At 35.3% G+C, this 17,150-nt stretch overlaps 1 protein-coding gene across 1 annotated transcript; it reads right to left on the reverse strand.

The window, feature by feature from the left end:
* Positions 1–1,957: 1,957 nt before the first annotated feature.
* Positions 1,958–15,768, reverse strand: LOC117339117 (macrophage mannose receptor 1-like). The gene is made up of 14 exons (XM_033900524.1): positions 15,639–15,768; positions 12,315–12,481; positions 11,826–11,965; positions 11,371–11,498; positions 10,872–11,044; positions 9,689–9,810; positions 9,268–9,398; positions 8,645–8,802; positions 8,090–8,214; positions 7,852–7,973; positions 7,095–7,273; positions 5,306–5,439; positions 2,906–3,039; positions 1,958–2,579 (listed from the first exon to the last, which is right to left on the reverse strand). Exons 1-14 carry the CDS (start codon positions 15,673–15,675, stop codon positions 2,500–2,502), a joined length of 1,830 nt encoding a protein of 609 aa, XP_033756415.1. The 5' UTR covers positions 15,676–15,768; the 3' UTR covers positions 1,958–2,499.
* Between the last annotated feature and the right edge of the window lie 1,382 nt (positions 15,769–17,150).

Here is a 17,150-nt window from a genome sequence, read left to right on the forward strand (position 1 = left end):
TGTTAGCCATTTCTTCTATAGAGTTACTTTGTGGTAAGTTGTGCCATGAACTAATTCTAAGTCACAAAAATAGCCAAACCTGAAAAATAGCTCTGCTGTCATGCTCACAAGTGTCTATACCACAGGGAAGGAGCATTTGTTCGACCAGATTTGACTTTATGTAGGTATAAACACATATTTTGTTTTGACCTTGAAATGCAAATGGCGGCTGTGGATGATATTACACAAATATGGCATAAAGGTGGGCATTTCAAACATTAAAATGTTCCTATATCATACTTATACATCTGATTATAGTAAGAATAACCTTTTTAAGACAAATTGCCAAACTGGTGAGTTTTGGGCCTTTTTCAGAAATATAAATCTTTTACCCCAAACTCAACGGATGAATACTTTTTCCTAAAAACAGTCTTCCTGCCATGTCTAGAGTTCTTTATAGTATCTAATAAGAGCATTTTTGACGTTTGAAATACCTTCTTATATGTACCATAATTGTGTGATATTATTCACAGCCGCCATTTGCATTTCAAGGTCAAACTAAAATCAGTGTTAATACATATGATAAGGCTAAATCTAGTCAAACCAATGCTCCTATTTCGTGCTTTAGACTATTGTGAGCAAAATGACATGACTGTTTTGCGCAATTAATGCGATACATATGAGTTAATTATGCCCCCCTGAAACATGCATTTTTCTCATGTTTTGTTGAAATTTACAAACAACTGAACAAATTAAATGTCAACAGCAAGGCCCACAGTTTGACATGATACATATCAAAATTTTATCAAGTTATTTCTATTAAATTGCACCCTAGTGGGGATTTAAAGCCTTGTAAAATATCAACTGTTTTGGCTGGATTTGCTGTTTAGATGCCCCTTAAGCATGAGCAAAGGGAGGTGAATGTTGTGGGAAACTATATTTGTTTTCATCAGTGCGTTACAGTCTTACCAAAGATATCAATATGTAACGATATGTTTAAAACATGTTTCGGTAGCAGAATATAATGAATTAATTAACCTTATTTTTCATATATAAAAATATGATAATGGAAATAAGTATATTTCCAAAAATCAATGTATGAAAGTTTTTGTATGTTTGATCTGTCAACTGACTGCTCTTTGTTAGATGATAGCACAGAAAATATATTTGAAACAAAAGCGTAATAACTAATGCCATATATTGACTACTGTTATCATATTTAGTCAGAAAACATTGTTATTACGGAATCACGGAATTGGATATATTTGTCTATTTATTATTATTCCAGCAAGTTGTATATGCATACATTTGTTACTTTTATATTGTTCAACTTAGCTGTAGTATCAAGCTTCCGAAACATCAACCATTATTCAGAACTGCGTTTATTACGAACGTTCTAGAAAAGAGTTAATGGAATGTCCGAGATATGTATCTGTCGAGTACTTTTTGTATATTTTGGAATTATGGCTAAAAATTGATCCAACTAGTTACTGAGAGTATTCATTTAAATAGCAAAAACGCTTTCTCCTTAAGATATAAAAGAATAGTCTATCTGAGACTGTATCATGTTTAGAGGAAGCCTTGGACGAAATCCAAAAAGATTAAGGTTGACTAAATCCTATGTTATGTATATTATATACATTGATATGTATATAGAGGCAGCTTTGCCAGCTTTAAATGTTTTTTTTAAATCATCATAACATATATAATCATCTTCTATGATCGGTCCTATCACATTGTTGTATAAAGATTCATTTGTGCTTAATAAAATAGGAAGATTTTAAGATTTGTTGTCTTCTTACTAAAAATGAGTCACATTACTAGAAATTGAGTTACTTCCCTTGAAATGTACTCATCGCACAACTCTAGATTCGAAAACAAGATATGTTAAGCAAAAGCTCCAATTGGTGGTAATTTAAGCCCACAAAGACTTTGGCTTTGTTGACTTTGTTAAGTGGAATAACGACAGACGATGCGATTTATGTTTATATTTAATACACAGCTTGTTCACATTGTTTTTATGATTATCTATTGCACAGCTATTTTGGATATTGAACAGATACACACTCAATGGCAATACATATTAATAATATATATTCATATATATATATTCATATATTTACATATTTGAGCAGAAAAACGATTATTTTTCTTTATCTATAGTCTCAATTCCCAACCTTTGATTAAAACCACATTTAATTTAGTTTGAAAATATTGTAAATCAATTAAAGCGTAAGAGTATTTTATTCCCATTGATAAAAACTTTTCAAATAAACTTAAAAGGAATAAATTATATCAAATTCATACATCATCTTTCATATCCGACATGCTTTTAGAAAAAAAAATTCTCGAAAACTCAGGATTAACCTTTAACAAATTGCTGTCAATATACATGTATGGAGTAGATTAATGGTCAGAACGGAGTCAGTGTCTCCGGATAGCGGTTTCCATTTGTGTTCTGCCTTTTATTCTACACCTTTAGAGTTCTATGACATATGTACTTTGTCATAATACATCCTTTCAGTAGAGAAACAAAACGACGGATACCACTAATGCTACCAGTGAAGAGGATAGCGATCTTGTGCTTGCTTTGTTCGGATCTGAAAAGAAAATAAATAGCATAACTCATTCTACTACGCTTCGTATTTCTACATAATTTTATCCAGTAACGTACGTAATAATTTTTTATATATCTTTTGATTTGCTAAAAGTGCAATGTAATGCGTTTAAAAAGTTCGTTTTTGTTCCATAACATGGTATGAACGAAAAATGGAATATTTGGTAGATGTTAGGTCATATTATACTACCTCCATGCGAGTGGTGTGGAAGACCTAGATTAATGACATGACATGTGGCTAATTGTTGCGATGGTAAAATTGCATTTCTTTTCATTTTATATATATATATATATAATTTGTCAACATACTTGTTCCATATGGCCATTTTTCGCAGACAAATCCTATTTTTGCTTTGCAGTTGACAACCATGTAATGCCCAGACCAGCCTAGCATCACACAGTCTTTATTCCCGAGCTTGTCGTTGGGCTCAGAATTCCATGGACTGTAAATAGATACGACCTTACATGTCATTATCTGGTTCTATGTCGTTTGGCTATGTGTTTGATAATCAGACATCTTCACAAACAATGATTTGAATAGATCATAAGAAAAGCTAATTCATATGTGTTGTCGCTTTCAATTTCAAAAATATGACACAGTACCCTTAATGGTACAGTACCGAATGCGTGCCATTGCTTTCCCAAAACAAATGTTTTAAATTTTGTGCATGACTCTTGTTTTATTTTGAATTTTAATCAATCTTTCCACTTTACTATATCTAACTCCCAATATGTATTAAGGTTTTGTTCGTCTTTTCTATAACTTTTTAAGTAAAAAGAAACCCTAATCATATGTAAAAGGAACCTTTAGCGCATAAACTTTCTTTCTCAAGTCATTACCATATTTTTTTATATATACTGAAACGAAAAAGAAACGCAACTTCAAATTGTAGGTTTAATAAAATAATACTTGTGAGCATTATGTTTAAATTTCATATGTAATAGTTAATATTGAATATTGATGTAACATCCTTTAAATGTTTAGAGATTTTTAAGAACAGGTCACTTTGCTAGAAGGTCATGATTGGTAGTACCCTACGTGAATCCAAGTTGAAATGGCAGCAGTTTTGAAACCGTGCCATAATATCGTGTGTGTCCTCCTCGAACAGTTATCACATCTCTAATTCTTTGTTGCATTGAGTTCATCAGGGCATTGACTTTCCGTATTGGAATGTTATTCCATTCTTGGACGAGTGCATTTGCTAACTGAGGGAGGGTATTTGGGGGGTTACGGCGATTTCGAATTCTTCTGTCTAATTCATCCCACAAATGCTCGATTGGGGACAGGTCGGGGCTATATGGAGGCCAATCTATAGGAACAATGTTCTGTGTCGCAAGAAAGTCTCTACAGACTCTTGCAACGTGTGGTCTCGCGTTATCTTGCTGAAAGGTTAGATGATGCTGCCTAACAAACGGCACAACATGGGGCCTAAGGATCTCATCCCGATAGCGTACGGCCGTTAAATTCCCATTGACTATCACCAAAGGCGTCTTCAAACCATGGGAGATTCCCGCCCAAACCATAACTGATCCACCCCCAAATCGGTCGTGTTCCAAAACACAGGCGTCAGCAAAACGTTCGCCTCGACGCCGGTACACACGTTGACGGCCATCTGCTCGAAATAACGTGAATCGAGATTCATCGGTGAAGAGCATAGACCTCCAACGTCTCATAGGAAAACGTCTGGGCATATGTGCCGTTGCCCATTGCATACGACGTGCTCGACGTTGCGGTGTTAGTGGTAAACCAACGTACTGTCGCCTTGCACGCAAATTAGCCTCACGCAGTCTGTTGATCACTGTTTGGGGATGAATTCGACGGTTATGATTACCAATCGTATTCCTTGCCGTTTCAGCGGCCGTTAATCTCCTGTTACGCAGGTGTGCCAACCTAAGAACCCGGTCTTGACGTCGCGACGTTACGCGTGGACGTCCTGATCTCGGCTGGTCATCGACTCTTCCTGTTGCGTTAAGACGTGAAACTAATCGACTAATAGTCGATTTGTGAACTCTGAATTGTCGAGCGACGTGAAGTTGCGTGTTCCCTGCCAGAAGCATCGCTATAGCACGTCCTCTATCAACCTTTGATAACCGTGGCATAATTGTAAAAGGAATTATTGTTTGCAAAAGTATTGGCGATGATGTGGCTCAATGTTAGTGATGAATTGATACTGGTTTGAATGAAAAAAGAACGCATATGTTTGTACAGGCACGGTTTTTGAAGTTTTTACTGCGCCGGAAGTGCATAGGTCTCTAGTCACACTTGGGTGATTTTGAAGATTGGTATGGGTGTTAGGCAGGGTGCATGTTTATTTCCGCGATTTTTATACAGATATGTATATTTAATACAAAATTAATCACAATTTTCCATGTTGCGTTTCTTTTTCGTTTCAGTATAGTTAATAGATATATCAAAACTACCAGAATCAACCTTACAAAGTCTTAAAAGCATCGCATTCAAAGTCCGGGATTTCTGTGTTAGCTATACTAATCAAATCAAGACATAAATACATAAATTCACACATATTCCAAAGATCATTAAAAACAAATAGACATCTGATTAAAGAAGAATAAAATCTGGTTGTTAGGTACATCTTCGCTACCATTATCTGTCATTACCATTCATGTATAGAGTGGATCAAGCATGTCTGAACAGCATGCATCAGACATAGATATACAGAGGCAAAACATCCGTATTTAGTTACTTACATGACGGCCATATTAGGTGGAGTGTTGGATGGATCAGGATAGGTCCAGATGCCCTCATTTTTCACGTCGTTCAGTCCCGTCCACCAAGACTTCGGATTCATGGGTTGCTTTGCCAGTGCACCATTAATGAAAGTCTAGTAAAAAGTCAATATCGGATAATGATCAGAGTTGCATATGGACCCTAATTCAAATACAATTGATTTAATTTCGAATTTTGAACTACATATGCTTGATATGCAAATTATAGTATATACTTATTATCAACCTTTGAGATTGATTGGTTGATTGATTCAAGCAAAAATAAATCATTCCTATAATGAGGTATCTCAATCACTGTCAGAGACGTATCATTCAGTTTTTCACTACAGCAACAATGGCCCAGTTTGATTTGCACATACCGGCGTACGCCGTTCGCCGGTTTTCACCGTCTACAGCATTTAGAAAATACATTGTTTGTCACGGCATGTAAGAGATGACTTCCTCAAAGTTTGATATACATTTGTTGATCTTAGACTAAAAAAAAACCAGGCAATCGAATAACATAAGGTGTGTTTTCATTTCACTTTAAACTTATTAAAGTGATCATGATTACCTATGTCTTCCATTACACAACTACCTGGCATATCTAGTGCCTTTGGACATAGCATTACATAAAAATATGAACTTTAAGAGGATATTTTAAAGTAACGTCTGAATCAACCAATTAGTAATCAACCAATTAGTTATCATTATTAATATCTTTATACACGAGTTGTTCACTCAACAATTATATAGGGACCTGGCGCTTTAGCCTGTTTCCGTCATCGTTGGATACTCACCAGTGATTGCACTATGCTACACTACACTTATCACCCCTGGGTCAACTTAGTGAAAAATCCTCGGTTCAACGGAGTCTTTTTTTTTACATTTTGATATCGGAATTTCAGCCAATTTGCATATCTCGAATTTGTGTTGCAGAAGTTCGAAATCAACGGGTTTAAACTATTTCACCAGAATATTATCAATACCATTTTGCCTGACATAAATGTCTTCATATCAATGAATACAGGCTGAAGTTGAAAAGCCAGTTATCAAGAATTTCAGCCTATGTGAACACAGCCAAATCGATGTTCAATTTCGAAACTTTATTCAGCTTTTGGTTTGTTTTGCTTAACGTCCTATTAACAGCCAGGGTCATTTTAAGGACGTGCCAGGTTTTGGAGGTGGAGGAAAGTCGGAATACCCGGAGAAAAACCACCGGCTTACGGTCAGTACCTGGCAATTGCCCCACGTAGATTTCGAACTCGCAACCCAGAGGTGGAAGGCTAGCATTAAAGTGTCGGGACACCTTAACCACTCGGCCACCGTGGCCCCCTTATTCAGCTACGAGTATTTGATGACAAATGTAATGCTACGCACACCTAGGCTGTTCTTTATATTCCCAAAAACATTGCCGTTTGAGGTTATACTCATTCAAACACTAAAGACCTCTCGCCCACAATATATTTATCACATAACCTTCACGCCTTCATCGGCGCAGCAATATTATTACAAGCACTTTCTTTATAATTTCACCTTTAAACTGAAGAGTTCTTATTCTGAAAGGGTTATGTTAATTGGTTTGTTTTTATAATGTGACGTCATTAAAACGAGGGTTTTCATTGAGTTTACCCACGGGTGATTAGTGTAGCTAAGCGCAGTGCAATTAACCGTGGTTATCCGATGATGGTGTCCGTAGCCAGTTAGCTCACCTGCGTACGCCTGTCTGTGCAAATAAAACTCGGCAAATGTGTTCATGACGAATACCTACCTCTTCTGCTTGGCTGTTGACGGCTAGAAGCGTCGGTATCATCTTACCAGTTTGTGTTAAGCCTTTACAGAAAGAGTTTGCCTCGTCCCAAGTAAATGTCTGGTTAACGGCAGAGAAATAGTAACAGACAGTACCGCTGGTCGATGCCCAAGCCACCCATCCTTGTGGGCATTGATTGTCTGACGAAGAAAGTATTTATCAACTAGTCAAAATAATGAAAAATGCTTATATGACGAATAAGGTAATGGACGCCGTTGATCTGATATTACCTGGTAAGAAACTACTCAGAGCAAAGGGGGAAGACATTGGATATCTAATATAGGATATAATGCAAAAACAATAGATATTGATTATATGATATAAAACTTGGGATAGTTATTCAATAGGTGATTATAGAATACGACAATGCTTATCTTTTTATTTTATTTTTTAAATGGGATCATCTGTTTATGAAAAGTAATTAAGAAATGAGAAGTATTGATATGTTTTGAAAATAACGTATATTGGCAGTATTTTTAAGATAATGATCAGAGTTGATTATTTAGCGAAGAAAATAATGGGCGCGGATTGTCTTATATACTGTAGGAAATAATGAAACTATCATCTGTTGAAGAAAAATTGCTGATATTATCAAACAAACTCCACGGTATATTATAACGTAAAAATATTTTTGTGATTTGTCTACAGTGACAAATCGTTCATAGGGTACCAAACAACTATGATGAGTTTAGAAAAATGTGTCCAAGGTTCAATTTACCGTTATATTCACAAATGGCGGGAGAGTGTAGAAAACAGTCTTTATCGTTGTAGCTACCGTCCTGACGAATACCAGCACAATCTTCATCCCCGAACCATGAGTTAGGCTCCTGATTCCAACGGCTAAAATATGAAATAGATCGTATGCGGAATATCATGCAGTATTAGAATTAAAAAGAAAAGTTAATTAACCATGTAGATTAACGTAGGATACATATCCCCATAGTATTGGTGCTTACATTAGGGAACTATTGGCTTTGGTACCATCCGCCCAACGATAGGAACCTTCTGTAGCTCTGTCGTTCAGTCCGGACCAGTAGACATTTGGATGGGACTCATCTGTCAGCTGCCATTCAATCCAGTCCTGAAAATGTATATAGATTATAAAGATTATATGGCGGCACAGTTAAATACTTAAAAACATCTAACATTATCGTATTTGCCAAACATGACAGGTGCATAATACTGAACACCTTTGATATTTCATCTAATTCCATTCATTTCAGTCTTGTTTTGCTAATTTATTAAAAATGATTAGGAATTTGATAGAAATAGAAGCTTTTTGAGTTTTTGGTTTTCTACTGTAAAAAGGTTTAAGAATAGCATACCATCATTTCATATTGTTTCCGGTAAAGATTAACGCAAATATTTGTTCATACGCAGTGGTTTATGTTAGGCAGGACGCAATACGATATTCATTCACCTAAAAAAACGTGTACTGATCTTTCTTGTCTTGTCTCTCAACTCGCATATTATCACCGGTATAAAATTGTCAGTGAAAATACGAAACTTACTCTTTCGTCCAGAGATTCCACTTTCAATAGCCTTGCACTGAGAGACGAACATATTGTGTTTGCTTGAGACCAGGTGCTCTTGGGTCCGTCATAAATCATATAGCACTTGTGACCGGCGCGAGTCCATCCATTGCAGCCCATGTAGAAATCCGTATTTTCTAGTAATATGTAATATTCTTATTATAGTCTTCTTTTTTTAAATATCAGCAATAAGTTAATTATATGTATATATATTATCAGGATAGATATTACCATATTTACATAAAAAAACTACTTGATAAACTTCAAAAACGTAGTGGAATAATTTGTACATGTAACATAAATTTTGGGCAAAAGATATTTTCGCAAAATATACTGCTTGAAATATCAGTAAAAATAATGGAAATCATGGTAAAGATTTTATTCACTGTAAAAAAAAATCACACCATCGAGAACTGTGAAGATAAAAATAAGACAAATACTGGACTAATAAAGGGTAGTTGTTCTTTTAAAAAGGTGTCCTACAACAGCATTTGTCATCTTCAAGGAATCAATCTTCCTTAGATCCAGGGAAATATTATTAAGTAAGTATCTCGTTATGCTTTGAAGCTTTATATATCTTTTAGGCGACTATATCGACTTACGTTGTGTAGTTCCCAATCGACAGGCGTAGTTCATTGGCCTGTTACAGTTCTGGTCACTAAATTTACCGTCTGTTTTTAAGATGGCGCAGTGCTCATTGTTGTTAATATGGTCAGGTTCTTTTGCCCAGGCACTGTAACAAAGAATACCGAAATCGCAGTTCACCATCGATAGCACGATGTCAAAATACGAAAAAAGTAAATGTTCAAAGGAAAACGATTGGAGTACGAGGAAAATAGACCAGTGGTGCCGGAAAAGTGAGCGTCTTCTCCCTTTAGCAACACGCTAAAAATCAGTAACATTTATTCGTGTCAACTCAGATTATAAACGTTTATTTTTGATATGTAAAATACACTGATATTTTCAGTTTAAAAATTGATGATCCTAGTTATAACATTGTGATTATTTATATTATATGCTTACAAATAACCGCCGTGGTACTGGTCTCCGCCATCCCATGCCCAGGATGAGGCCGTTTTGATAAGCCCCGTCCAGTACATTACAGTGGAGTTGGCAATCTCAGGCATCTCATTTACAATATAAGACTGAAACACATGCAAAATATTAAGGCTGGTTTCTTATTATACCGATTCACTTATTTATGTTATGAGCCTTTGTGGATTTTGAATACCAAGATTGTTTAACAGGATTGATTAATTCTGCATTTCGATGATACAAATATTTCTACTTATACTGAGAAAATATACAAAACCGTTACAATTCCCTAATACTTAAAATCACAATTTGTTAATGCAAGTACAAGGTAGCAATGTAAAGAGGTCCCTGTGGCACAAATACTCAGAACATGATCAATTGCAATCTGCATATTTTGAAAACCAAAGTTCTTAAAAGATAAAAGATTTTTTTTTTTAAATGGAATGCGTTTTTAGTTTGATTGCTTCATATAGGTTGGCAATACTATCACTATAATTGATCTTAGTGCAGGTATGCTCGTCCAAAAATGAGTGTTTTCTTAAGAATAGAACTAAATTGATACAAATTGTCAGTTTCACAGAATTAAGTTCACTGATTATTAACATTCCCTTCAATTACATAAGGCGACATAAATTGTCTAATGATGAAGGTGCTAACGAATGATGGAGCCACTCGTGTGTCATTTTATAGTGTAATCACACTGAAATACCACAACTAACCAAGGTAGTTAAACAATTAAACAATTATGACCAGTTGCATCATGCCTAGAACAAGCGAAGGATTTCTTACCGCCAACTCATTTTCATATTTACAGATTACGCCAAGGAGAGAGTTAGATATAGGTATGAAGGCCTGACACAATACACCAACACGCTTGAGCAGATACAAAACACAAATACCGGATGCAAGATGTTGTCAAATTAAGTGTAAGGGAGTGTCAAATGTCTCAAAGCGTTCGGAAGACGTATCATGATAGATTCAAACTGTCAAAGCAGAGGTTATTAACATCACATATTCCCCGATGATTTCCTACATCTGTCGACATAATTATATCTTGGTAATATAGTTTTATATTGGTTTACCTGCTTGAACATGTTGTGTTTTAATTGCGAATACAAGAACAAAGCAGAGATTAAAACAAAATATCATACGAAACAAAAAAAATGCTTACCGCATCAGTCGGTTTGTCAAGGGTCACAAGTTTTCCGGTAGCATTGCCAACGACATACGATGCACACTGGGCCTTTGCGTTGGTCCAAGACAATAATTGACTAGGATCACTAGTATTGCTGAAGAGAAAACAGGTGTCTATTCCAAACATCCATCTGAAAGGGCAAGCACCGTCTGCAATAAACAGGTTGTTAATTACATATGATATCCTAATGACAAGAGTTTACGCAAGACACCATGTTAATAAAGGACATGAAAATGACAGTGTAGTTAAATCAAGTGATATCTGTGCATTTTATGGAAGAAGAGTTATTGATGACTGTCTGATTATGAAATATAATATATGAAAATATGCGAATGAAAAATTCATAATTTATTACAGCACTAAGCAATGGCTAGAACCATCATATATATTGTAGAATTAACATTGCGTATTTTGCAGCAAATCTTTATCGATACCTTCACCAGAACCAATAAAAACAAAATGTTCAGACACCTACATTGGCCAACGTCGAGCTCACATATGTAGCCAAGACGCTGGTCACATTTCCAGTTCTGGAACTTTCCCTGAATGTTAATTGCTCCACACGAGTCTTTTGGGTTGCTGGTCGGGTATTGTTCCCAAGAGCTGAAATAAATAAGAACACGTACAGGTCAAAGCAACACATTCAGAACCAGGAATTTTTTTTATAAACACCGCTAAAGATAATAAGAAATTTATTAGAGATCCTCTATTTACTTAGAATCTGGGCAACCATACACATAGGTCTTCATTCCAAATACCAACCGTCATGAACACTAGCGGTAACAAACACAAAAGAAGGTATAAATTTGTCTGATGCACTTAAAAATATAAATGAATGAACAGGAAAGGGTTAGAATCATCAGACTGAAACAAAAACTTAAAATGCATCATGTCACTATGTTGTTATACCGGAAGTGACGTTATACTTACATTGAAGACATGTTAACCTTCTCGTATCCTCCCCACTCCCACACCCCTGTTCCTGTTGATGTCCCATCAAAGCGGAGGTCTGTCATATCCGTCCAGAACCCATCTGACGTAAATTGAGGAATCGTGGTTTGTAGAAACGTCTAAAATGAAATAAAAACTATAGAGCATACCAAATATCTAATTAAGGTTTCAATGCCGAGGTAGTTTCTAAAAAGAAACATATCGACCTAATTATTAGCATTATTCGCTCTCGAAAAGAAAACCTTCATTTAGCAGATTTTTTTCTATTATCTACAGAAATGACACTTATAGCCTATTATTATAGACAATTACTCTTATAACAATTACAATTACAAAGAGTAACAATGAACAATAGCACACTTTTGCCTATACTTTGGTGAACGGCTATTGCGTCAACCAGTGCGCCTGCCCACCAACCATTCTAAAGAACATTTTGAAATTAAGATAAAATAAGAAATCATTAATTACCTTCTCGTTCGCTGACTCCACCCTGACAAGTGTAGCCAGATAGTCGTTACATTCGTCGGCAGCTTGTTGATGTGTTACGCGTTTGTTTGTATTAAATAGATAACAATAGCCGCCATTAGGATACCAGCCAGGGTCACATCCTAGGTCCACGGTGTCGCCTAACACAACTGTCGCAACAAATACATTATTATTGAAGATATCACTCAAATTACTTCTGAAGTAAAAATCTTGCAGTCGGTTATGTTGAATATCAGTCCAATTCCGACAAGATCACTGATACCTACATTATACAGCAATAAAACACTGATACTAGCACTTCAACACTTTTACCAACCTTATACAGTACAACACACTAACGTATGTGCAACACTACAACAGTAACTTGATAATAGATCTACAGACAACATATGTCTTCTAGCACTAGTACACTACACATGTAACACACTACAATCAACACAAGCTCTATACCACTAATAGTGATGCTACTTAGCTTATGATATATCTACAACACAAAAAGATCTCCTAGCATTACATGCACAACACTAGCACTACAATTAACACTAGCTCTGCAACACTAATTGTAATCCTACAACGCTGGTCTCCGAGCAAATATGTACAATACTAATACTAGCCCTGCAACGCTAACACCTATGCTACAACACTAATAGTAGATCTACAGCCCAAATAATTCCCCTAGTACCACAATGCTAATACTAGCACTATAATAAACATTATCCCTGCACCACAAATTGTGATGCTACAATGGTAATCATATTCTTACAGCCCAAATAGTTCCCTAGCACCACAACACTAATACAAGTACTACAATTGATACTAGTCCTATACCATTAATACGGATACCACAACACTAATACTAGATCTACAACGATTAGCGTAGCTCTACCTCGCTAATAATGATACTTCAGACACTAACGCCGACGCAAATGCTGTCAACATTATAAGTCTGGATTTCTTACACCTATACGAAATGAAGTGTTCTACAACCTTCCAAATGTAAAATAATGACTTACATAATGTTAAATAAAAATTTCAACATATATAATGCTAACTAAGGCCATGCGTCAGCTAGCAATTGATAAGAGTCCTTGGTTTTCAAGAACACACGTCAGATAGCTAGCTTATTGATAACGTGCTTTTCACATAAGACTATAACCTCGATACTATTCTAGAGTTATCTTTCTTAGTTAACAAATCTGCATTAACTGCACTTGGAAATAAGATGCACCATTGTGTACTTAGACCGATATGGGTCACTGGTTGACTATTTGCAATATTAAATGTGCTAGCTGTGTTGTATACTGGGGTAATAAGGTTCAAAATAGGATGCTGCTATGTTGACTACTGGATTATCAAATGATATTACGTCATTATCTTATTCAAGTTCCCTCGAGTCGCTTATCTATCACATACATTATTCTAGCCAATCGGTAGGCAGGGAAATCTCCATTATCCACCAAAACACCCAGACACCTTTACATCATTGTGATCGTTGTAATGAATATCATGTGTATATATATATTCACTGACGGTCGAACCCCATCCCTAATGAAATATGAGTGTATGGTGGCTAGCTAAATATGAACCATGGTTTTAACAAATATTATTGCTTTTTCAAACGTCCTGATCATTACCTCAGACAATATCACTTCTGCGTATCCGCTCTACCATCATTAGTGTTACAGAAAGAACAAATAATGCCGACACTAAAACTCAAAATCACCAAACCTTTGGTGAAGTACAAACAAAGCCTCTAGCATAGAGACCCATGAAAAAGTAAAATACCCATTAAACTGCTAAAGTGACTGGATATTTCTATTTGTTTGTTTGTTTGTTTTTGTTTAACGTCCTATTAACAGCCAGGGTCATTTAATGACGTGCCGGGTTTTGGAGGTGGAGGAAAGCCGGAGTACCCGGAGAAAAACCACCGGCCTACGGTCAGTACCTGGCAACTGCCCCACGTAGGTTTCGAACTCGCAACCCAGAGGTGGAGGGCTAGTGTTAAAGTGTCAGGACACCTTAACCACTCGGCCACCGTTGCCCCCATTTCTATTTGTCAGCAGACAGACTAAACTAATATAGATAACTAAAGTATACACCCCGCCTTTTCATAAATACTTAAGAATGTGGTATACCTTTTTATATGCACTACTTCTTACAACAAGTCAAAGACTATTTTAGTGGTCAACATGATACTCTGATCAAATGACCCATCAGTTATTATCAAAATGGACTGGCTGGTGAAATATGCAATTATCTGTTAGAATTGATCTCAGTCTGGCTATTATCAACACAATATGCAAATATTTCCGTATATTACCATATCATAAATATCCTTTTAACAGTCAATTACTGGCCACTATATATAATGGTCACATGGAACTACAATACAGACAGTTCAATTTCAATTTCAATTTCAACATATTTTATTGACATGATGTTAAGTCAATAGGATTGGACATCAGGCATAGCCTATCTTAGTCCTTTCCTTATAATTAACAGATGGTAAACAAACACAGACCTATATACATATATGGAAGGTTGGTGAGGGTATCAGGGGAGGTAATTCCTTAATAATTACAAGGATTTATTAATTTTAACATTAAATAGTAACCCTTAGGATATTTAGTTTAGCTAATTGTTTTATTATTTACTAAATGAATATTCAAACGTAGTGTATTTTGTAAAGTAGGTGTATCTATATGATGATATTGAGTTTTTTCCCCCAACAGATACAGGCCATAAAGTCCATATGTTTAACACACAGACAGACAGTTTGAGAAAGGAACTAAAGGTACAATATGATTATAGGCTTGTACATAAGGCACATAAGATACCTGTAATTCAAATTGAGTGTTAGACATTGAAATGAAAGAAACTGCATTATACAACGGTTTCGTGTTTTTAGGATTCTTCTGAGACATAATGAATCTACACGTTTCAGACATTAGAGGAAACTAAAAAATCAGCCGCAGTAGCCTTTAATTCAATAAATCTCATAATTTTCAAATGAATTATTCGATAGAAGTTATTAAGTACCTGTAAAACACGATTACGTAACATGAAAAATTATCAGTTTAGAATTATTCGTCTTTTGTCAACTTAGCAGCAGAAAACACAAATGGTTTAGTTAAATATATTAATGAATTATTTGACTGGAAGATGGAGAGGGAGCACATAGCAATAGGATGTAGGAGAGGAAACAACGCCCAATGGAAGAGCAGCTGTAGCTCGAAAAGTGGGGAATTTTGGAGTGGGCAACTTTTGTAATATGGTACATGGTTTTTCCAAGATAATCATACTTACCAGCCAAAGCTGTCAGGAAGAGAAATATCCTCAACATGGTGACACCTTAGTTACAATATGAGATGACGAGTCGCCATAAATTAATCACACCGCCCCACAACAGCAAGTGTCGACTTTGACCAGCCTCCGTTATCTTGCTTGTGATACATTAATAATCCAGCATGTGAACTAAATATCATATACACAACGTACCAACTATTCTTATGCCTCTAAAATCGGTTCGGAATATATGATTAATTTCAAATTAACATGTTTTTTTTATGTCTGTTGATTGAAGATTGTTGTTAGGTAAGATATTCCTCGTTAAAGAATAACAAATGGAATTACACACATTTAAAAATATTTGAAAGTATTTATTAAGATGACAATGCTTCTAATTCCTATTGATAGTTTATCTCACCTGTACAAGTCAGAAAGAGATCTGCTCACCTGCCGTATCTATGTCACGTGACATGTAATCGCAATAATACAATGTAAACTACTAGACAGCTAGATAGTGTCCGCATATGATACGATATTATGTATATAGGTGTACACGTATGTGTTACATTGTGTAATATTGTATGTGTTCAATCATATACCACAATATATTAAACATGTTCAAATTAGTTATTTAAAAAACAGTTTTTTACTAAATATATGTAAACGGAAACAATTCCTCTATCATACAAAGATATGAATACTGTATGAACTGAGATTGCGTTTAAAAAGATATAATATTGATATATTTAAAAGTGTGGTTTGAAATAATTGCGTTCAGGACTCTCATACCTACTTCCTATCCCTATGTCCAATTTTCAATTATGTGGTATTGTCGTTATAGATTTCCATTGAAGATATTCAGAACTGTTCAATAAATTCAGATTCTTGTTAAATTCCCTGAGTGTTGTGGATTTTTATTTAAAAACATATGCAACGTAAATCTCAATTCCAATGAAATCAAATCCACTTATAGCGAGGTTCACATAGAACAAATGAATATACATATATAAAACATAATCTTAAAACGCAACAATCAGTGTATTTTCTAAATTTGATTGAGATGGCTATTCTAGAATTTGAGTCCTGATACAACCACACGCATTTCTTGAAAATCTCAAGCATTCAAGATCGATCCAGGAAATGTGAATCCGAAACAATGACTTTATGCTGCAATAACAAAGGGAAAGTTCGGGAAAGGATAGGAAACTCGACATTTGTGCAGCGGAAAGTTATTCGCCGCTGTTAGTTGTGAATATTAGTAAAGATCAAGGCAAACAGATAATTTAGAAATGTCATAAGTATGCTTGAAAAATAAAGAGAAGAATGAACTATCTAAATGAAGTATCACATTTCAAAATAAAAGGACAAAGACAGGAGTATAATTTGTCATGCTAGCAGTCGTCTGCTATAACAAAAAAAATCTTGTCACTTAACTCAACAGAATGCTGATGGCTATCTTTTGAATGTTGTTACACAATTTCATTATATATTTTTTATTGGTTTTTACAAAATATACGCCATAATGCTTTA

This window comes from Pecten maximus, chromosome 12, assembly GCF_902652985.1.
Source record: "Pecten maximus chromosome 12, xPecMax1.1, whole genome shotgun sequence".
Taxonomy (NCBI): domain Eukaryota; kingdom Metazoa; phylum Mollusca; class Bivalvia; order Pectinida; family Pectinidae; genus Pecten; species Pecten maximus.